This window comes from Danio rerio, chromosome 21 (assembly GCF_052040795.2).
Source record: "Danio rerio strain M-AB ecotype USA chromosome 21, GRCz13ab, whole genome shotgun sequence".
In the NCBI taxonomy this organism is placed as follows: Eukaryota; Metazoa; Chordata; class Actinopteri; order Cypriniformes; family Danionidae; genus Danio; species Danio rerio.
The window spans coordinates 14,344,968-14,368,472 of NC_141041.1; the positions used below are offsets into that span (position 1 = coordinate 14,344,968).

The 23,505-nt window shown below is 36.3% G+C and overlaps 1 protein-coding gene across 50 annotated transcripts in view; it reads left to right on the top strand.

Annotated features, from left to right (window-relative positions):
- The first annotated feature begins 1,519 nt into the window (after positions 1-1,519).
- sptan1 (spectrin alpha, non-erythrocytic 1) overlaps positions 1,520-23,505 on the top strand; it is a 67,561-nt gene continuing 45,575 nt past the window's right edge. For 27 of the 50 annotated variants that reach the window (XM_087299676.1, NM_001098488.2, XM_087299685.1 and 24 more), the window contains exons 1-14: positions 1,520-1,586; positions 15,734-15,973; positions 16,552-16,677; positions 17,568-17,708; positions 17,825-18,105; positions 18,899-19,043; positions 19,973-20,127; positions 20,241-20,376; positions 21,827-21,928; positions 22,005-22,142; positions 22,252-22,362; positions 22,459-22,536; positions 22,679-22,834; positions 22,986-23,190. In XM_087299676.1, coding sequence (XP_087155802.1) covers positions 15,737-15,973; positions 16,552-16,677; positions 17,568-17,708; positions 17,825-18,105; positions 18,899-19,043; positions 19,973-20,127; positions 20,241-20,376; positions 21,827-21,928; positions 22,005-22,142; positions 22,252-22,362; positions 22,459-22,536; positions 22,679-22,834; positions 22,986-23,190 — 2,011 coding nt within the window. In that variant the 5' untranslated portion in view covers positions 1,520-1,586; positions 15,734-15,736. Of the gene's footprint in view, positions 1,587-5,815; positions 5,964-11,208; positions 11,432-15,733; positions 15,974-16,551; positions 16,678-17,567; positions 17,709-17,824; positions 18,106-18,898; positions 19,044-19,972; positions 20,128-20,240; positions 20,377-21,826; positions 21,929-22,004; positions 22,143-22,251; positions 22,363-22,458; positions 22,537-22,678; positions 22,835-22,985; positions 23,191-23,505 lie in introns of those variants that run through there. The other 23 variants (XM_087299677.1, XM_087299682.1, XM_087299686.1 and 20 more) reach the window with 2 other exon arrangements.

The following is a 23,505-nucleotide window of genomic DNA, read 5'->3' on the forward strand; positions in this document are numbered from 1 at the left end:
AAAACCTGTTAATGGCTGTTTGCTGTTTGCATAGGCCTAGGTTAGGCTCTTGCAGCAATCTTTTCATATTTCTAAAAATTTAAACTCATTACATTATTTATAAAGCTGCAATAACTTAGTTAAAATGCACATTTGTTACAAAAAAAAAAAACTATTTTTGTATACGTAAAAAAAGTATGGTAAGCACTTTGCCAAAAATGTAGGCAATATTTTCGGAACGTCAAAAACTAGCAAATCCAGCTAAAGTCTGTGTGTTCTGTTGCTAAATTGCAGTGTTGAACCTCATAATGTAATAGAAAATGTGGTGAATAACTGCAAACAGGTCCACTTTTTGAGGAAAAAAAGAACAACCCCTTTTATAGGCTGGCTATGGGCCTGTATAAATTTTTTTGTTTAATGGACACTAAGAATGTTTAGTTTTAAGAGCGTTTGGAACTTTAATACTGAATAGATGTTAATGTGTTAAATTCTTATATTTTTATCATCATTTCTGTTACAATATGTTAGCCTATATTTTGGGCCAAGTTCCCTTATGTAAGAGCAAAGTTTGAATAGGCTTCTTCACCTTTTACACCTATTAAAATGTGTTTTCATCAGTCCAATCAAAAGTGGATGGTGCTAAAGGGCTTAATAGAATTTTAAACATTTTTAGATTGTCCACTTCCAAAAGGCATGAGAATCCTTTGATTGTAGTCAATATGTTTGAACAGCCACAAAACACTAGTCTATCTTAATGTGGTCATTATTATGTATTTTATATATTTGAATTGTAACATATTATATATTATATGGGACATGATGCAATACTTTTTCGCAACATGCCACATTGATTTTAAAACAAGAAAGAAATTCATAAAATTAGAACTACTTGAATGTGAACCACTTGACATGAATAAATGGCAAAGAAATATTTTATTTTGGGGCCGAGAACTATCTCTATAATACTTTTTTATTTGTTATCCCACAGGTTCATACCAATCCACATATCTAAATGACAGTTTTGTCTAATCCTGGATTTTGAATTAATGTTCTTAATATTCATTTGTCACAAAACTTCATCTGATTTCCCAAGACACTGATACAGCAGAAATCTTAGACCAGCAGACAAATTTATTATGGCTTACTTCCACACCAGGAGATCTGCCAAGAAGAAAACAAAGATGCAGTATCAGGAAATTAATCTAATTATATTAAAATGAAAAAGTGGCTTTCAGAAGCAAACTAAATATATGTATTTTTAAATCTTATATATAATATATATATATATATATATATATATATATATATATATATATATATATATATATATATATATATATATATATATATATATATATATATATATTCTGCGGACGAATTTCTATTATATATTAAACAACACAGAACGTTGATCTAATCTAGCACTATGGGGCGCTATAGGGCACTTCGGCATTTTCCGTAAGCGTTCGGCCCGTTGCTGCAGTGCATGATGTCACCGTCTCGGGCGGCTCGCTTCATTTGATCGCTACGTTGCTATTTCATTCGTCGAGATCGCCGCCCTTTACCAACTAGCCTCAGAAAAAAAACAGAGCAAATCCTTCAGCAAGGTAGGGCATTCTGCAACATTTTAACTCTACACATACATATCTTCCACAAACCAAACGCAACTATCTAGGGTTTTATTGCAAAGCTTAAGGAATGGTCTGGTTTATGTCGCGTTTGCTAACGTTATCTCGAGGGCCGTGCTGGGCGTTTCGGCGACCGTTTTCATGTCCATTTGTTTAATGAAACATAAAACTGTTATTGTGTTATGAACGTACATGTATCATTACGCTGTTGTACGAATATCACGAACTAAATACGTTTTCTCAAACGAGTGTTCATTGCCCTGTTTAATGGTGTCGTTAGCTGCAGTGCTAACTAACCCATATTGCTGTGTGGGTTGTTAATTAAACATTAAACACAGAAACAGGCCATTATGCGACTGGACTCATTTAAATTTATTGAGCTACATAGGAATATTTAATTGATCAAATAAAAACTTCAGTATTCGAGTTTGTTGATTTATAACACACTTGTTTTTGCAGATAAAACAGCAACTTTTATTTCCAAATGCTTGGTAACACAAATCTATACATTTTAACATTGTAAAATGATCTCTGTCTACCAATACTAAATTAACTATTTTGTCTTTTTTCGGTGGGTTAACATGAATTTATAGGTGTAACGTTATATACATCGGGCTATATAGAGGATCCGCCCAGCGCCTGTTTCGCTCTCAGTCTGTTTTTGGGATCGATCGCTCTGATATGAGGCCTGTGCTTTTGCAAGCTTTTCATTGTTTTGTGATGGTATTTTTACATGCTTTGTGGTTATTATAAACAGATCTGCATATTAAGCCATAATAGTTGTGTGTGTGTTTTGAATATATTATGATTTAATGCTTAAAATGTATGTGTTAAAACGTCGTTTAAGTTACATAGTTATTATTATTATTATTATTATTATATCAACATAAACGATAACGGGCTATCACTTAAAACAAAAAAACTTGTTCTGGCTAAATTGAATGGAGACATGCAGAAAATTATATTATATTATATACACTGCCTTTGGCTTGTGCCGTCTTTGGAAGAAAAATAAAAAAAACTTTCTCAGAAAATAAATGCAAGATTTAAATTATATGAACAGCTTCCTATTAAATCCATTGGATTTTTTGGCGAAGTATTGACTTAATATGCACACCAGCTACTGACATGTCAACAGCCCTGCTGAGAATGTAAAAAAGCCCCTGAAGTCAAAAGATGAATGTTTTTGTCTTCAGGCATTTGCATTCATTGCTTATAATCTGCATTACTCATACTGGGCCCTTTATGTGTAACAGTATAGAGACGGACCAGTGATTGGTTTGAGAATGCTATATTTGTTGTTATTAACTGATATTAGTTTATTAGTTGTTTGTTTTAAGACTTTTTATTGGCACCCAAATCCGAATGATAAATGTTCATAATTGTCAAATCTGAATGATAAACAACCAATCAAATGTTGACAGTTTTGACCAATCCAAACTTTTTTTTTAATCAATCCAAAAGTGTGATGCCATAAATAACACATACTAATATTAATTTTTATTTTCATAAAATACAATAGGTGATTTTTATTAGTTTTATCAGACAACAATTACATATTGTTTAGTTTCATGAAATGTTTTTTTTTTTTAGTTGACCATAATCAGCAATTAAGGTCTATTTTCTATTTTCAGATCTGGTGCCTGAGTGCAGTTACGCATTATGAAATAACCTTGCTGTGTCTGGAATTTAACACTTGTGTCATTCACTGACCAACTGTGTAGACTATCAAGTGTTTGGCGGAAACAAATACATCAGTGTACATTGTTTTCACCATCCTGTTTCCTCAAATGCTGACAGCATTCTTGCTGAAATTGTTGTCAGTTTTTCAAAGGGTGTGGTCTCCTCCTGTCTCGTGGGTTGGGGTGTCCTCTGGGACGTATTGCATTTGTGCAGCTGCGCAACTATTTTCGTTGACCCCTCCCAAGTGTCAGGGTCTCAGACCTGTTATAGTTTTTGCAGCCAGGTTCTTGGAAATAGTTGTTAAAAACCAGAATGTAAAAGACAATAATTAATCCTGACACTGAATTTATGACCAATAAAGACGGTTTAAAATGTTCAAAAATGAATCATATGTAGGGCCAGACGGAATCTGCAGAAATTTTTTTTATTTCTGCGGAGAATTTTGGTAAAAATCTGCGGATTTCTGCAGAATTTTTTTGTGAGTATCATAAAACCTTAATATGTGAAATAAAAAAATAATATCTTCTAAACTTGTATTTAATGTTTAAAATGCAAATCCAATTAGATTCACTTCATTTGGTAAATAAAAGTCTCTCAGATAATATCTACTAAAAGACAGAAAATATTACTGTACAAACTGCATTGTGCATAAATCAGATGAACATTTTCATATTAGTCAATAATAATACTGAAACTTATTCAAAAACTGAATAAATATAGATTTACACACATTTACTCAAGTAAATAAACAGAATTAATGATAGGCTAAAAATCTGCAGAATTCTGTGCGCAGATTCCATGTGGGCCTAATCATATGTCATTAAGTTATATAGAAGTTGATTTTTATGTTAATAGAAGCTTTGTGTGAACATGACACTGATATTATTCAGTTGAAAATATGCTTTCTAAGGGTCCAGTTACACAGAATGTGTTCTAAGTAAACTTGCTCTTGATGATTGTGTTTTTACCTGTTGTGCTGAACGGTTTTAAGAACAGTCAAGAACGGTTCCATAGTTTTTCCATATGGATCTGGTATGTCTCAGTGTGGAATTACAGGCATGGTTAGACAAATGTGCTGAAAAGTTATGCTGTGTTCACACCAGACGTGGAAGGCGCGTCAAGCCAGAGTAATTTACATGTTAAGTCAATGCAAACGCGCGAATAGACATCCTGCGACGCGATACGCGCGAATGGCGCGCCATGAATATGAAGCTAGTCACTGGGCAGACAGACAGCTGGCTAAGTGGAAGCATGCTATTTGTTTATTGTATGTAATTCGACAAAGTAAACATCAGAAAAAAAGGAGTACCAATCATTTTTCATATCGCTGTTACGTTACCAAGCAAATAACTGACACAATTGTGTTACATTCCAGTTTTTTCAGTTGATATTTTTTTTAACTCATGGACCTCTGACTTTGAATGAGAAATTAAACCAGAGAAAATTTCCATGTCAAAGAAGACAGCACCTCAAAACCCCCCAACCTATTTCATCATCAACATCAAGGGTCAATGTGTTTTATCAGCATGCTTTTCTGAAAAGTTCCCTTTAGCAGGCTATTTAGAACTTCCGAAACAAACTCCAATCAAACTTTAGGCCTGATTTTCTTCAAATGGATGTGACAGCACTTCTTTTTTCCTATGGTGCGTCATAGTTTTTTTTTATGTGCTCACTCACAAAATAAATTGGTCCTTTTTCATCATTCTAATGATGATGAAATAGGTTGGGGCGTTTTAAGGCGCTGTCATCTTTGACATGGAAATCTTCTCTGGTTTAATATCTCATTCAAGGTCAACGTTCCATGAGTTTTAAAATTAAGACAAACTCCTTTTAATTGCAATAAAAATATAAACTGGTTAGGACGAATACTCTTTTTAACATTGAAAAGAGACCTTTTTTCACGTGTTGCTGCCTTGCGTGTAGTTAGGACACAATGCAAGGCTGTAGATGATAGAAAACAGGCCAAACACAGCATGTGGTGCCTTTATCTGTTCTGGTTTCAGGTTGCATCCTGGTGAAACACAAACCTGAAGTGATCTCCTTAATTCACCAGCCTCTAAAGGGAGACCCTTATTTCATATTCATGACTACACTGTCACTGATAGATATCAGATGGAATGTTTCCTGTGGTCTGTTTTGTGTTACAGCATTGCACGAGCTGCCATAATACTTAACTCTTGATTTTACTAAAAAGCTGATGTGCATTTCTCCCAATGACCTCAATCTTAATGTCTTAACCAATAAACCTGTTTTACATTACGCCTTGTAGCCATCCCAGACACACCTGTTACCATGTCCAAGTTTCTAAAACCCAAACTAAAGGTAAAATATGTGGGTTTGTGTGTGTGTGTGTGTCTCTCTGTGTTCTGCCCTGATTTGTTGTGTAGAGAAAATCAGCTGAGAGTGTTTGCATTATCAAAGTAGATAGAAAAAACCTTTTAAGTGAAAAGAGAGACGCATGGGCTGGGCTTTACCTTGGCTGTCTCCCCGCGCACCCGTCACTGCAGCGCGGATGCTTTTTTTCTGCACTGCAGCGAAAGGGAGAGGAGATGGTTAGAGAAATGCAGTCACAGAGAGGTTTTGTTTTCTGCAAACTCATGCAGCCGTCACCAATTTAAGAAGCACTATATACCAGGGATGACATGAAGTGACAGGATATTATTATTTTGTAAGGTCTGTTGAAGCTTTTTATATTTAATTGCATGGAGTTGCTGGCTTATTTGAGGTTTTTTGGGTTTGTTGCATGGTTTGTGTGGGTGTGATCTGCATGATGTAGCCTAGTTGACGTGCTGCCATGGATTAAGTCCATTGAAATCTGCCTGCTTGTGATGTTTTTGATCCCTGACAGATGTGATGATAGGTTGCAGTGTTTTTTTTTTCTCTCATTCTATAAAATCATAAATATTGCATGTTTAGGATGTGCTCATTTTAAGTCCATCTTCAATCTCTGGGTTTGTTTAGTGTCAGCTCGTAATCGATAGTCCTTTCAAAAACAGGTTATGCTCTAAGTGCCTCTGTTATATGCCATTTTGCTTATGTTTAATGTGATAATATAGCTGTTTTGTGAATGTAAATGCATGCAAGCTTTCAATTATCGAAATGCATGATAAAGGGAGTTATTGTTTGAAATGAGTCGTAAATCATGAGTAATTCCTGCACAAGCTTATATTTTTTAATCACTAGTCAGTGGTCTTAATTTGTTAACTACGAACAAGGTTTACTTTGAACATTAAACAGGAATGCAAAGTTCTAAGGAAGTGTTAAATATTATAATGAGAATTACATTTTTTAACATTCGCTGCAATTGGCAGACTAATCACAACAATATCTGACCAGTCAGAGCTAAGTAGGCACTTTTAAAAGGAGTGGATTAGACGAGATTGGATCCTTAAACAAATAGTTTCTAAATAGGGCATGATAAATGAGTTATTGCTTGAAATGAGTCGTAAATCGTAATCAATACCTGCAGAAACTTAATTTTGTATCTAATTAATGTTTATCGCTAGTCAGTGGTCTTAATTAGTTGATACGAACAAGGTTTACTTTGAACCTCAAACTGGAATGCAAAGTTCTAAGAAAGTGTTAAATATTGTAATGAGAATTTAATCTTTTAACATTCGCTGCAAGTGGTAGACTAATCACAACAGCCTATCTCACCAGTCAGAGCTGAGTAGGCACATTTTAAAGGAGTGGATTAGACGAGATTGGATCCTTAAACAAATAGTTCCTGATTAGGGTATGATAAATGGAGTTATTGCTTGAAATGAGGCAAAAAACGTGAGTAATTCCTTCGCAAACTTAATTTTGTAATAAATTAATATTTATCGCTAGTCAGTGGTCTTATTTAGTTGATTACAAACAAGTTTTACTTTGAAGCTCAAACAGGAATGCAAAGTTCTAAGGAAGTGTTAAATATTATAATCAGAATTCAATTTTTTAATATTCGCTGCAAGTGGTAGACCAATCACAACAGCCTTTCTGAGCAATTACAGCCGAGTAGGCATTTTCTAAAGGAGTGGTTTAGATGAGATTGGATTCCTAAACAAATAGTTTCTAATTTGGGCTTCACAATATGTCATTTCAGCATTGATATCGCAATGTGCGCATCTGCAGAAGTCGCATTGCAAGATATGCAATGTTGAGTCTGAATTATAGTTGACCAGGAGCAACAGAATTGTATTTAATTTATTTACATGGGTTTAATGCAAACCTACTTTTTGTAATTGAGTTCTTCTTTTTTTTCTAGTCTAAATATTTACATTTTAAAGCGAAAACAAGATTATTTTACTTAGATGATTTTGCTTGTTTTATAAAAAGGAAATTCTTAATTTTGATTAAATTCTTCTAAAGTTTAAAACAAAACAATACTTTTACCTGATCTAAGAATTTTTAAATATTTGAACTAGAAATAGACGAAGCAAATTAAGAAAAGCTTTTTTTTTTTTTTTTTTTTTTTTGCTATTGCGCTTATTCAATTTTTGTACCTGAATAATATTGTTGGACTCCACTGAAAACAGTCAAATATAGCTATTTAAACTGTTATGTGAAATAGGTTTCATATCGCAATAAGTATCGCAGAAAGAAAAAATATTGTGCAGCACTATTTCTGATGCTATAAAAAAAACGTGGGAAAGTTTATTCTTAACAAAAAAATGAAAGTGATTTTGACCCTCAGTGAATGTAAACCTACAGCATGAAGCAAACAAATCAAACTTGGAACAAAATGGTGAAAATGGCGTATAATAGCCAATTTATTCTGTATCTCTGCTAAGATGCTGTTCAGCTTTATAGTTTCTTCGAATGGTTACTATTAGCCAATTGTAATCCTTGGAGACGGCCCACCCGTTTCCTCTAAATTCCTCTGGCCTGCATCCTCCCATTCAGACGTCAGCGCCCCTCGGATACAGATGTGTTACCATGGAAACTTCTAGTCTTTCAGCGTGACCTCACTTAGAACTCACTATTCCCAGTTTGATAGTGGGAGTATGTTTAATGATAAGTGCTTCACTCTTGCTGAACGCTAATGTTTCAGTATGCTGTTGGAGTATGCAGTCCGTCATGTTATGAAAAAATGAAAGCTTGAGGAAATGGGGGTTCTGTTACACCTACTGCATTTCTTACTACTGATAAAAATCCATGAAGCATTATGAGGTTTATATTCTTGCTTGCTGTGTTACCTAATTGTCACTATCACCTAGAAACTGCTGGAAATTTGTGTCACCTTCAAGCATGTGATTATTAATATCCCATCTCTTCTCTGAGAGAATTTAAAGAATGTCTTTTAGAGGACAACCTTATTATCAGGATGGAATGGGAATTGGGGCCTTGTTGCTATTAGAGAGTTCTGATTGTCTGAGTGGAGTGGGAATATCCTGAAATTGTCAAAAAAAAAAAGAAGAAAAAAAAGACTTTGCATGCTGCAAACAATTAGGCATACAGTGGTTCTGGGTTTGTAATATTTTAAATATATTTACAATCTGCATTTTTATAAAGTACAATAATAGGAAAATGTCATGGAAAATCATGTGAACCTTAAATCATATTTATTCAGATATGCTGATTTAGTCTTCACAAAACTTTTGTTTACATTGTTGATAATATATGTGCTGCTTCATAATGTTGTGGAAACATGAAACATTCTGAATTATTCAAACTTAAGTTTAAAGAAACAGTTATTACAGGTAATTGGAAAACGTGTGTAATATAAAAGTAGTTTCTGCATGGTATGGCACACTTTGCACTTTAGTACAGCTGACTTTTGGAGGCTTTTCCACTATGTTTCTTGCCCTTATACCTCTTTTATTTATTTATTTATTTATTTGTTAAATACCTCCTTGGGTGAGGTTATAAGAAAGCTGTACCACTACCAAAATGTAATGTATACACTTCGCTGATTGGTCAGAGAAGTAAGACTACCAGTGTCATACTCGGCATACTCAGCATGATACACCAAACCCACTGTTGTTAGTTTGCACGACCAAACCATATTTATACCACTGCAACAAAAAGACAATTGAAATCGCAGTATTGTTTTCAGTAGAAAAGGTTCTGAAGTCCTTGTTGGTATCTTGGGATCGGTTCTAGCAAGCTGGATGGGACAACCTGGAATGAAAAATTATGATGTCACTGCAGGCAGCGCAGCCATAATTAGGGCTGTTTTTCTGTTTTAGAAATTGCGATAGGTGCATAGTTTTTCATTAGAGTGGCAAACTCTATAATTTCTTGTGTCCAAATGCTTTAAATTTAGCCTTTATAACACATGCTTATAGTTGAACATGACTCCACAAGAAACTTTGGTTCCAGGTTAATTATAATTCCATTTTGACCCAATTTGCAAGTTTTGTGATATGACTATTGCATATTCGCATAGTGTGATATTGAAGCTGAAACGATATACAGTGATCCCTCGTTATTTGTGGGATTTATGTTCCAAAAAATAACTCTCAATCTAAATCTGCGAAGTAGTCAGCTTTATTTTTTTACAATTATTCTAAATGTTTTAAAGCTGTAAAACCCCTCAATACACTCTTTATACATATTTCTCAGACAGGTACTTTCACACTCAGTTCAAACCTTTGTAGAAAAATAAGTCCAGTATTATAGAATGACACCATAGATCAAAACCATTTGAACAGAACCACTTTAAACAGTACTAGGCATTGGACGATAACCATTTTCAAGGTATACAGCGGTTTGGAAAAGTCAAGGTTTTAAAACCGGCCAAATATTTTTTTTTACCAAATCTATATATATATATATATATATTATTTTTGTTGTTTAGGACCACATTATCCCAGCAGAAAAGATAACCAAAGTTGCCATTTTAAATTAAGAAATCTTAAAAGTAAAGAAATCTGTGCTTTTTGTTTTGAAGCAAATGAAGACAGCAGAAATCAATGATTTATTTTAATTATTCAGCCTGACATGTTTACTGTAACAAAACATTTTAAATGTTCTCAAAATAAAATATATTGGCTGCGTCCAAAATCGCCTATTACTCAGTAGGTACTGCATTAGAATTTACTACTCGACTGATTAAAAAAAAAGTATGTACTACATCCGCAATTTTATCATGATGACTTGAAACACCTGCTTCACTCTCATTCATAATTTCTCTCATGGTGCATCATGGGATTGCAAAGCGTACATCGGATGCGCACTTCAAAATCTCGCTGGAAGTAGAAGGTCATCCGGGCACTTAACGCATACTATTTTTTCTATTTCTATGAATACTGACGTATTACTCAGCTCGCATTCTGTTTTTAGCATACTATAGAGTATGGAAGTATGCAATTTCGTATGCAGCCATTGTGTTCAAAGTGAAAAAAAGTTCTTGTTTTTTTTACCCAGACATTTAGAAAGAAAATATTTTAGAGCAGTAATCACAATCATGTGAAACTTTGATATTTTTATCCAAGGTTATCATACCGTTAGAATTTTATACCAGCCCATGCCTAGACAGTACTAAACTAATTGCAAACCGAAGTCGAGCAAAACCAAAGCAAGCCATACCTTACCAAGCAGTGGAAAAGCAGCCTTAATGTCACTTTTGATTAATTCATTTTGTTTAATTAATCCTCGCTGAATAAAAGTATTACAATTTTTTAAACAGAATCTTGCTGACCACAAACTTTGATTGTTGGTGCATTCAAAGTTCAACTTCCTTGTTTTTGGTTTGTGGCTTGTGCTCCTCCTGACAATAATGGTTAAGGTTTGACTGGTTTTGCTGTGTATGCAGACCTCAAAACCATGAAATAGTATTGACTTTGTCATGTCATAAAGCTCTTCTAATGGTTGCCTGCTCATAAATCATAAATGGCCACTATATTGCAGGAGTACTAGAGGTTGGACTTTACCCCTCGTCATCATCATGTGTTTGGAATGTGAGAGGCAGTTACTGAAGCACTCTCTGCTGCTCAATGAACGAGCTTGTGGGAAACACAGGGGGAACATTCCAGTGTGCTGCCGGACGGCTGTGTTCTTTCGGATTCAGACTCAAACAAATGATAGAGAGGAACAGGGAGGGAAAAGAACGCATGACTTTGGGTTATCACTAGTACACAGTCGTGTTTAGAGGCGCTATCTGTTGCTACAGCTGGACTGCAGTGAGGCTCTTGTGAACAAGTAGCTTTGTATTCCCGGTGAGTTTTAGCACGTTTGTTTTTGAGCATTTAACCTCTGATTATAATGTTAAAGCATCTAGAAATCAATGTCACAATTTAAGGACTCAGCATGTTTTTAAAAAGAGATCAAGCTAGCATTTCTGTTGACTTTTGATCTATACATGGGTGTGGCCTATTGCGTCTTTATTTCCAGCACACATTTGCTTGCCTAATTTAACAGTACAGATCTGTGGCCGTGACATCTATCGGTCTGACTAAAACCAGGTTGAGCTGCTCGTAATCCCTTGTCTGATGTGAGCAGACATTGAGACCAGATTGTTTGGGAGAGGCTGGAAAGGGGGGGGAAGGGTGGCATACATCCAGCTGATCTGGACAAAAACCGGACGTGTCCACTGCGCATTAGATCATCGCTCATTCAGTCCATTTCTCATCTGGATGTTTAGTTGTTTTTTGAGAGGCTATGATTGAGTCTAATGCATTGACCATTAGCTAATCACTTCCTCATCTGCTTCTTCATCTGCTTTCTCTGTCCCAGCCTCTTGTCGTTATATCAAGCGGATGTTTTATACGTATAGCAGCCATTTACTAGGCTAATATCCTGTGTATGATTAGCCAATTTTTCATTAGCCATTGCTATTTTTGTCTCTTTCATATTTAGGATTATCATTCAGCCCCCACATCCCATCCCCTTAAATTCTTCTCTCTTTTTTTTGTATTGACCTGGAGTGTCATGGTGAAAAACTGGGAGTTCTGGCTAGCATAACAATAGACCGTATTGATCCAGGCTGACAGTGCATTACATGGCTGACTCCATAGTCTGAACTCTCTTCACATTGTTAAAAGAGTCATTTTGTTTTCCTGATCTTGGATTAGCCCGAACCCTGTCTAAATGTGTCTTATGATGGACTCGCTTCAGCTAATGGAGCACATGATGCTTAAATGATCTTTGCATGTGATGCCAGACAACATCCATACAACGACAGTGTTGAAAAATGTGATGTATGCTTTTGTTTCCCCTGCTGAAAGGAAATATTCTATATAAGAAGTTTGAAACCCAATTTTTAAATATTGAATGGAATTTATCACTTGGGCTGAAATACAGTGTATGACTTTTTGTATGAATGAATTAATAATATGAATTTTGTCCCATGGTTTGCAGTCTGATACTATCCGCTTGTTCAGAGTGACGTCACGCAAAGCAGTTTCTAGGTCTAAGCGCTCTATCAAACTGTATGGGAAACTCATCAAATAGTAATAATAAACACTTACAAAGTGCTGTAATACTTTCAAAAATCAAGGTCACAATACATATATCCATGCCTAATATACGATGGCCAGAAAGTGATAAATTTTTTTATAAATTGTTAAAATATTGGTGTTTGTGATGCAGCCACACTGTCTGTCCAGAGACTGATGTGCACACTATGATTTTTATGTAATTCACTTTAATGTTTGATGGGACTAAAAAGTGGTCATAAATAAATATTTTCTCAATTCAAATGAGTAGCGGCTAGGACCTGGAAACAGTATTTTATACGTCACGACTGAACAAGCGGATTTAGGTTGATATTTGTTGAAAGTCATCTACAATCTGCTGATTTTTTTTTTTTTTTTTTTGGACAGTTGGAGTTGACTGTTTTTACAAAAAAATTGCATACTACATCATGTGCACAGTAGGCATGGGCTGGTAATTCTGACAGTATGATAACTTTGCATAAAAATATCACGGTATCACAGTACTGTTTACACTGCTCTATGCTGTTTTAAAATGTCTGGGCAAAAAAAAAAAAAAACATTTTCCCCACTAAACAAAATATATTTTATTTAAAAAAAACATTTAAAATATTTTGGAACAGTAGCTTTTGATGTGGAGGGTCCTTTTCATCTGGAGATACTGTTTCCCTAAAAATATATATATATATATATTTATAGTTCTAAAAAACATGTTAATGGTTTAACAACATTTTGGTAGTTTTAAAATCCTGGCTTTTCCAAACCGCAGTTAACCTTGACAACAGTTAGCGTCCCATGTCTAGTGCACAGACTTAGTTGGAGGATATTATCGGCCCTGTTTACACCTGGTATTTAGATGCATTTTTGTCATGTTTGTTAGTCATTTTGTAGTTCTTTGTTTCTTGTTCTGCAGTTTTGTAGCCATCAAACTAGAAATGAAAGCTGCCACTGCTTTCTATATTGTTTTCTGCTGTCCATGTAAGGTTTTATTTTGCAATGTTATATCTAAAAATCCAAAAATGCCCATATAAACACTCACCCATAGACTCCGAAATCAAGAAAGTGGACAAAAGAGACCAATTAAAATGCTTGATGTTACAGGGAATGTCTCTGTTATTTAGTAAGTGATTTAGAATGTATTTTTTTAGTATATTCGAGTGTCACAATCTTGTGACTAGTTTGTTCTTGGCATGAAAACAGTTAGTTATAATAGCTTATAAAATAAATAAAAGCCCTCACAGAAATAGTTAAGATTGCCACAAAGAATGTTCAGCTGTTCACTTGTCATTGTGGAATGGCTCCAGATGTTCACGCCAGCATGTGAGGTGAATTCGTAAACTCTTTGTCCACTCAGTTTTTTTTTAACACCATTATGAAGATTATTTGTATTTGAAACAGGGCCAGATGTGTCCGACTGCATTAATCAGGAAGATTTATCATCCTCTTCTCGGACTCCTCAGAAATGGACCAGCAGCTGATTTTGCATTCCCAGAAATCCAGTCGTCTGGGACTGAATCTTTCTGTGAATCAACTCTCAATTCTACTGACATACCAGCACTCTAGTCATTGTATTAAATAATTACTGATAATAACTAGTAGTAATCCTAATAACTCATCAGGGCTTTATTAGAAACTATAAAGTCTTATCTAAATATTATTAAGTACATTTTTCTAGTGTTTCTAATTTCAACACCAATCTAGTTTTGCTTCACATGACACCAAATTGACAATTTCTCTGGCACAGAACTGCCTTTTCTGCAGCGGAAACATGTGTAATGCTCTAGATTGTACAACTATGTTCTATTGGTTGAAAATGAGTTATAGATGTTGTAACCTAAGCGTTATAACATTAGAGACGCTATAATCTTTTCACGACCCATTTTCCTCCACTTTAGTTCAGTCCTTCCACCCTCAAATACAGCTGAAATCACACTGTCCCTCTTCCCTACTGACAGTAAAGGACAGATGCAGTTGGATCGGGCTGGGCGTGTTTTTGGATTTGCTGGGGGTTGTGTTGAGAGTCAGCAGGGGGCTGATGGCAGCATTCTCTTTGTGTTGGTTGGTTTTAGATGCGTGAGGAATTTCCGCCTGGCCCCCCCATGTGCTCAGCTGTTGGCTATGGCTGGGGAGAGTTGTGTCTCGTATGTCCGCCTGGATTTAAAGTCCCTGTAAAATCAAATAAAAGTTTTTTTTAGATGTTAGTATCACCGTGTTAGTCTTAAGGATATCTGTAAGCAAGTGTGCACCTAAACGGTGACAATTTACATTAAGAAGATATAAACATAAAAAGTTTGAAATTTGTCACTTCAGCCTAAATGGATTATTGATTTATTTATTTTTTGACATCACCTCGTTCTTCTGTTTCTCATCAAATATTTTAACCAATCAAATGCTCTATAGTATATGAAATGCCCCACCCCCTTCAAGACACTTCTTATTTGATGCGTTTAAGCTCAATGACTTCCACTGGCAGAGTGGTGATAAAAACGAAATGCTATTGGCTGTTTGTTTAAAAGGGGAGGAGTCACTCTTTTCCACCCTGTTTTATGTTTCAGTTGAAATTGTTACACATTTTTGGCAACAATAGCTTAGTGGTTAGAGTGTCGACACATAGTACTAAGTTGCTGACAGCGACCCAAGTTCGATTCCTGACTCGAGGTCCTTTGCCGACCCTTCTCTCAGCTCCACATACTTTCCTGTCTGTAATCTTCACTGTCCTGTCTATTAAAGGTGAAATCCACGGAAAAAAAATAAATTGTCACACATATTGAACAAAAATGCTCAAAGTTTAGACTTTGAGTGAGTTTTTGTACCATGCAGATTTTGTAGTGCCAATTTTCATTTATATCAATTCAAAATACTTATAATGGCAGTTTTTTTATTTTTTAACTTGTCATTATATTATATTATGTTACTCAAATGTTTTTGAGAAAATTCTCGTGTGCATTTTTCTTATTAGGAAGCCACACTGAGGTTCTTCAAAAATGTTTTCATGTTGTCTGCTTACTAATTCAAAATGAAGTTAGAAAAACCTTTACATTTGAAAGGTTCATCTATTAAACTTTTTTTTTTTTGCCCCACTTTCAGAAAATGGATATCAGTGGAGTCAAGGTTTTAGAGACGGCAGATGACATCCAAGAGCGCCGACAGCAGGTTCTGGACCGGTACCGTCGCTTCAAGGAGCTGTCTGTGGTGCGCAGACAGAAACTCGAAGACTCTTACCGGTTCCAGTTCTTCCGTCGGGATGCAGATGAACTTGAGAAATGGATCCAAGAGAAGCTACAGATTGCCTCTGATGAGAACTACAAGGACCCCAGTAACCTGCAGGTGAGAGAAGAAGCAAAGTCTACTTTTCTAAGTCCCCATTGTACTTCGATTCATAAACAACTTGGTAGAATATGTTTAGAGAAATTAAGTCCTAAAATGTGCTGTCAGCTGACTCGCCTCTGATCATAAAGTAACTCTTGTTTTTAAGTTGTAAATTCCTTGATTGGGCTTGTCTGTAATCAGCAGTGAATGACTGTATAGAGTTATTACGTTATAAAAGCTTGAATACTGCAAATGGATAGAAGGGTGTATTTTGTATGATGATAAAATAATTAGAACTAAAATTAGACTTGGCAATGTTCCTTTAAAGAAATTCACTCGACTCAAAAGTGATGTTTGATGTTTGTTCAAACTACTTATTTACATTGAGCTGAAAACACAGTTGTTGAGTTGGTTTTGAGAAAACTTAATTGTTTTTTTCAATCCATTTAACTTTGTAAAAAACTTCACGTTGTCCCAACACATTATTTTACAGTGTCTTTTTTTACAATCTATGTTGTTTAAAAATAAAAAGTTGCATATTATGTCTTCACAATTAATTTCATCTCACACAGCCTTTTTTTTTTACCATCTCTTAGGGAAAGCTCCAGAAACATCAAGCGTTTGAAGCAGAGGTGCAGGCTAACGCCGAGGCCATCATCAAACTGGACGAGACCGGCAACCTCATGATATCCGAGGGCCACTTTGCATCTGAAACCATCCGCGTAAGAGGCTTTTTAATAGATTTACATGATCGTGAAAAGTTGATATTATTTTAACATAATCCCATATGGATCAGTCTTTCACGCCTTACCGGACTTCTCAGCGGCCAATAGTAAAAAGTGTCAATTATGGTGCTTTTATTCAAGTAGGTGTTTGAGTGTGGTGAAACTTCCTGTATATTCAAATGCATGTGCTTTGAAAAACTGGTGTGCAGTGGAGGGTTTTATTTCATTCTTTGAGGCCCCTGATATACTCATGGCAATTTTTATGTACCTGAGCAGCAGTATATTGTTGGTGAACATCTTGATCCCTCCCGCATTTCTATGATTCTTCAACCTCCATGGACTTAACAAGAGAAATAAGTCAGTGAAGATTTTTATTTTCCTATTATATAATTGCCACTGAATTGCAGTTTAAAGATATTGACCAGCCAGACGAAATTTTTCTAAAAAATTTTGCTTCGGGAAAAAGTTTGCTTCGGGAGTTTCGAACAACTTGCTAAAGTAAACATTTCATTAAATGACATTAAACCAGTTTGAGCTGACTTGAATATGGGGGCCTTTATTGAGCCTTTCTATTACTGACTTTCTTTTTTTCTTGACTTTAGCTGTGCTGTCTTTTAAAAAATCACTAGCTATGTTTCCATCCACTTATTTTCATGTGCACTTTTAAATATCGCATAAAATCTGCTTCATGGATATGCCAAGATTTATTAGGAAGTGACTATTAGGTTGTCTTTGACTCATTGGATGGAAAGGGTGCTTTTTTCGCAAATGTTTTATGAGATTTTCCATAATCTCATTTGCATCTTTGGATGGAAACAAAGCTATTGTCTATTAGAAACAGAGCATTTGGTGTGTATCCTAACTGTTTGTCTCTACGTGAAACTCAGACCCGTCTAGAGGAGCTTCACCGTCTGTGGGACTTGCTGCTGCAAAAGACTAAAGAGAAGGGAATCCGTCTCCTGCAGGCCCAAAAACTGGTTCAGTACCTCCGTGAGTGTGAGGATGCCCTAGACTGGATCAGTGACAAGGTAAAAAGCGGCGGTTAGACATGTTCTGTTGTGCAGTAGATAATTTGCGTCAATACAAAAAAATACCAACAACCATGCCTAAAACACACCAACACACAAACAAAATGTTCTTGCAGGAAGCTATTGTCACCTCAGAGGAGCTTGGGCAGGACCTGGAACATGTGGAGGTCTTGCAGAAGAAGTTTGAAGAGTTCCAGACCGATCTGGCAGCCCATGAAGAGCGTGTGAATGAGGTGAACCAGGCAGCCGGCAAACTAACCCAGGAGAACCACCCAGAAGCTGAGCTCATCCTGAAAAAGCAGGAGGAGGTGAACTCCGCCTGGCAGAGGCTGAAGGGCTTGGCTCAGCAGAGGCAGGGCAAGCTGTTTGGAGCTGCTGAAGTGCAGCGTTTCAACCGGTGAGTTAAAGACCATAACATTTTTTGGGGGTTTTTCGAATTTAAAGGGGTGGTTTACTACGATATCACATTTTAAACTTTTGTTGTTGTGCAATGTAGCTTTGTGAACATAAACTACATCTCTGAATCTTAGACGCTCAAAGTTTAATGCAAAAGGATATGTTGGCTTTTACAGAGTTAGCTTAGCGAAGCCTACTGCAAACAAAGTTTGGGACTATAAAAAAAATACATCTGGGTTAATGATGTCATAAACCGTTCAGGTTACACACATACACCCCGGGCAGTGAAGGGGTGTGGCCAGAGGCGCTCTAATGTTATAACGGAGATGCTTCCTGGTGATGTGGAGCTGATCTGCAAATCACAGCACATTATGTTAGCTGACCAATCAGAGCCTCTTAAGGGCGGGTCTTTCAGAAGAACTAGAAAATATGACAGTTGTTTTAGGTCAAAGTAGGATATATGAAAAAAAAAACATGATTTTATACAAATGAAGCATGAGCACACACTGCTTTGCATGCCATAAACACAACCAAGCCTTAAAAATACCCTCTGGACCACCCCTTTAATAACTCTCTGAAGTCCACAGCATTACTATAACAATATTTCTGGCTAATGACCATTAAAAAAAGTATACCTAGTCAGAATACAACCTACTTTAAAGTACTCTAGGATTTAAAGCAACATATGACAGAAATGTAGGATACACCTGTATTGTTTATATCTTTCTTTTGGAACATCCTTATCAGTGCTTTAAATCTATTATAAGTAATAAATATTATTTTCTGTCCTGCAGGGATGTGGATGAGACAATCAGCTGGATTAAGGAGAAGGAGCAGTTGATGGCATCTGATGATTTTGGTCGTGACCTCGCCAGCGTTCAAGCTTTGCTCCGGAAACACGAAGGGCTGGAAAGAGATTTGGCAGCTTTGAATGACAAGGTCAGTCTCGACGAATACACAAATTGCTCCAAAATGTCAGTATTGCAATAACACCCTAATTGTTAAACATTATACTTTTGCAATCACCTATTTTTTTATGTTACCAGACAAGGATTTTTATCTGGAGATACTTTTAAAGGATTTTTAAAAAAATGTGAATCCTTCAAAAATGGTAGAATGTTTGGCAGTGAGTCTTAAACAGTTTTAAAGTTTTATCTTATCTTATTTTATGTAGTATTTTTTTGTTGTTTATGTCTTTTTATTGTTATATACCTATTAAAAGGCTGTTATGTTGCTTAGTTATGGCCCCTGTCATCATCCACATTTCATATTTAATTACCTAATCTGCCATTCATGAGAATCTCCTCGGGTGTTCAGATAATAATGCATTCAGAAGTTAATGTCCAAACACGTCTTTATACAAGTTCTCTTTGTTGTTGTAGATTAAATATAACACACAACATTTTGAAAATGATTTAATATTCAAGTTGACTAGATGTTAATTATTAGTCATTCAAACAACTTTACAGAAACCTCTTTTCTCAATGCTTGATCTCACGTGTCCACCATGTTTGTAGTTTGTTTACACTTTTTACCCGAATTCTGGCCCAACACACAATGTATTGTGGACTATATTAGTGGTTAGAGTATGGATGGTTCTACACTTAAAATTTCTAACTGAAATAGTACATCATCCAGGAATCTTTTGCATACCCTTTCAACATACTATGATTTGGGACATACTAAGTCTATTTTTAATACTATTTAGAATGGATAATATGTGAATTGGGACACATCCTCTCTCTTTCTCTCTCACTCACAATTTGTAAGAGACCTGCCCGTCACATTTATCATTATTTTATTCATGTACATTCATTTAATGTAGATTCTTTTTGACACATGTATGACGTGTGTTTTCCTGTCTGCAGGTAAACACTCTTGGTGGCGAGGCGGACCGTCTGCAGCAAACACACCCCCAGAATGCCACTCAAATCCACCTGAAGAGAGATGAACTCATTACCAACTGGGAGCAGATCCAAACCCTGGCGACTGAGCGACATGCTCGACTTAATGACTCCTACATGTGGGTTCAGACAACTTTTTGCTACTGATCACTACTTCAAATGAAGCTTTTCGTGTTGAACTTGATTTACCCAGTGCCAGTTTGTGACCTTGTGTTTGTTATCTTGTTTCCAGGCTGCAGCGCTTCACTGCAGATTTCCGCGACTTGACGAGCTGGGTGACCGAGATGAAGGCTTTGATCAATGCAGATGAACTGGCCAACGATGTGGCTGGAGCGGAGGCCCTGCTTGATCGCCACCAGGAGCACAAGGTATGAACCCTTATCCCATTTCCGGCAGTGTTGTGCGATATATGAAATCTTCAGGTCGCCATATCGTCCCCCTGTGAGATTGCTGATACACGATACTTAGCGCATGGGGGCACGGTAGTGTTATGTTTACTTATTTGCTCATTTATTGTATTACCGCAACAGCTTTTATTCCAGAACATTTGAGCTGGTTCTTTTTCGTTTGTTTCATTTTTCAAATAGTTTTATTTAACTTGTTTGTTAATTAAATCCCGTTTTGTTATTTAGCCTATTATTTTTATGCAACAAAGTTGCAAACTAATTTGCTGTAAGACAGTGTAGTGCGCTCACAAGCAGCGCATGTGTCAACTGCAGCTGAGAGAGAGTGCGCATGCAAGAGAGTCGGTCAAGTGATGTTGATGCGAACACCTGAAGCTGTCAAATTATTTGTCGTTAATTTATTAATGATGATGATTAAAAATAATATTACCATTCATTTTATTTAATGATTTTATTAAAACATGTAATAGCTCAACATAAATGCGAAACGAGCTAAATACTGTCTTTAAAATCACCTTAGGTCTTACCTCTGAGCTATATCTTTGCCTATTGCTGATACACTATACTATCGTCAATTTGCACAACCCTAATTTCAGAGTTTTTCAGCTGCGGAAGTCATAGTTGGATTACTTATCGAGCAGTGAATGGTAGAGAAGTTTTTGGAGAGTTTTTGCATTCCAATTTGCCCAAATAACAAAAGAAAAACGACTTAAAAAATGGTTAGAGACTGAAAAGCGGCAACCAGAAGAAAGAACAATGTCATGTTTTCTTGGAAAATGCCTCGCATGTCCCCGCAATAACTTTTTTCTTCTTCTTTTAGTAATTTTATGCAACCATGTTATATGTTATAATACAAAATTTACACTGCATATTACTTTCTGGTCCAAATATCTTATCACGAAGCATTTTCTAGACTTGCAAAAAATAGGGTCTTGTTTTCAGAAATAATAAATCAAAAAGCGTCTGCTAAACGACTAAATGTAAATGTAAAACTGAGTTTTTCCTTAAAACAAGCTAAATAGTCTCATTTTAAAGTGAAAACTAGATTATTCTGGTTACCCCATTGCAGATTATTTAGCTTGTTTTAAGGAAAAACTTTAAGTTTTTGAATTATTATTTCTGAAAGCAAGACAATGTTTTTACTTGTCTGGAAAATTAAAATGATTTAAAGAATTTTAGACATGTAGACTAGAAACAAGACAAACTAAAATTAAGGAAAGCATTTTAGCAACATCTTAAAAAAAGGGTCCATTGTTCTATTGGCATCTAAACAAGTAGACCAACATGGTTTTGTCTGGATTGTATTTTGTGTTTCTTTCCCTGCAACTGTCAGAGTGTGAGTTGGTAAATTAGTAACATCCCATCACTATAGTTTAGGAAGGGAACACTGAATGTCTCTTTAATGTTTTATCAGGGTGAGATCGACGCTCATGAGGACAGTTTCAAATCTACTGATGAGGCCGGTCAGGCACTGCTTAACACTGGACATTATGCTTCTGAGGAAGTCAAAGAAAAAGTGAGTTTGGTCTAAACTAGATTGCTTGCTTATTATCTGAAGAATGTGAAATAACCTATTTTTTTGGGGGTTGTAGCTGGGCATCTTGTCTGAGGAGAAAGTGTCTCTTCTGGAGCTGTGGGAGCTCCGCAGGCAGCAATACGAGCAGTGCATGGACCTGCAGCTCTTTTACAGGGACACTGAGCAGGTTGACAACTGGATGAGCAAGCAGGAGGTAAAGATTTGTGTGCATGAGTTATCTCAACTTATTTTCTCAAGTCGAAAATAAAAAAAAATTAAACATGTTTTCTTAGAACAAAGGTGTTGATCTGTTTTATTTTTAGGCTTTCCTGCTGAATGAAGATCTGGGCGATTCTCTGGACAGTGTTGAGGCTCTTCTAAAGAAACACGAAGACTTTGAGAAATCCCTCAGTGCTCAGGAAGAAAAGATCACTGTAAGAATTGACACACTGGCAATGTACAATACAATTTAAACCTTCCATAATAAACCTCACTCAATTTTACTTTAAATTTTGTACTGAATTATACAGGCGCTGGATGAATTTGCCACCAAACTGATCCAGAACAATCACTACGCCAAGGATGATGTGGCCACCCGCAGAGATGCAGTAAGTGGAGATTAGCAGTGCCCTGAAACGCCCTTCATTTTAACACCGCAAGCACTTTGCTTCCCTCAATTATTGCTGACAGAAGTGCTGAATCACTGGTAATGCTATGATTTAAACACCTTTTTGTTTTTTTCTGCTTCAGCTGCTGAGCAGACGCAACGCTCTTCATGAGCGGGCTCAGTTTCGCCGCGCTGCCCTGGAGGACTCCTTCCATCTGCAGCAGTTCTTCCGAGACTCTGATGAGCTCAAGAGCTGGATTAACGAGAAGATGAAGACCGCCACTGATGAGGCCTACAAGGTATGTCGTTTTGGGAGTTGTTTATTGCACATTTGGGTAAAGTGCTTCTCTCACCATTCATTCATTTATATAGCACCTTACAGGCTTACGTAGCTCCAAAGTGTTTCACATTTCAAAGAAGTACAAAAAACTTTGGTTCCTTTACTTTCAGGATCCATCCAACCTGCAGGGAAAGGTCCAGAAGCACCAGGCCTTCGAGGCTGAGCTTTCTGCCAATCAGAGCCGCATTGATGCACTGCAGAAGTCAGGCCAGGAGCTGGTGGATGGGAAACATTATGCCTCCAGCGAGGTGTCCACCCGAATGGATGAAGTCAGCTCTCAATGGAAGAAGCTTCTGGAGGCAACTGAGCTCAAAGGTTAAGAAGAGTCTACAGCTCTTGAGTGCTTATCTGATTTATTCATCATAAATATGAGGCAAATAGCAGCTTTAAAGGCATAGTTCATCCAGGACTATACATTTTGTCATTGTTTACTCGCCTTTGGTTTCAAACCTGTCTGAGCTTTTTTTTCTGTTAAACTCAAAAGAAAGTATTTTGAAGAAAGCTAAAAACCTGTAATTATTCACTTCCATTGGACAATTTGACTTTCATTGACTATTGGAAGTCAATGGTTACAGGTTTTCAGCTTTCTTCAAAATATCTTTTGTGTTCAACAGAAAAAAGAAATTCATG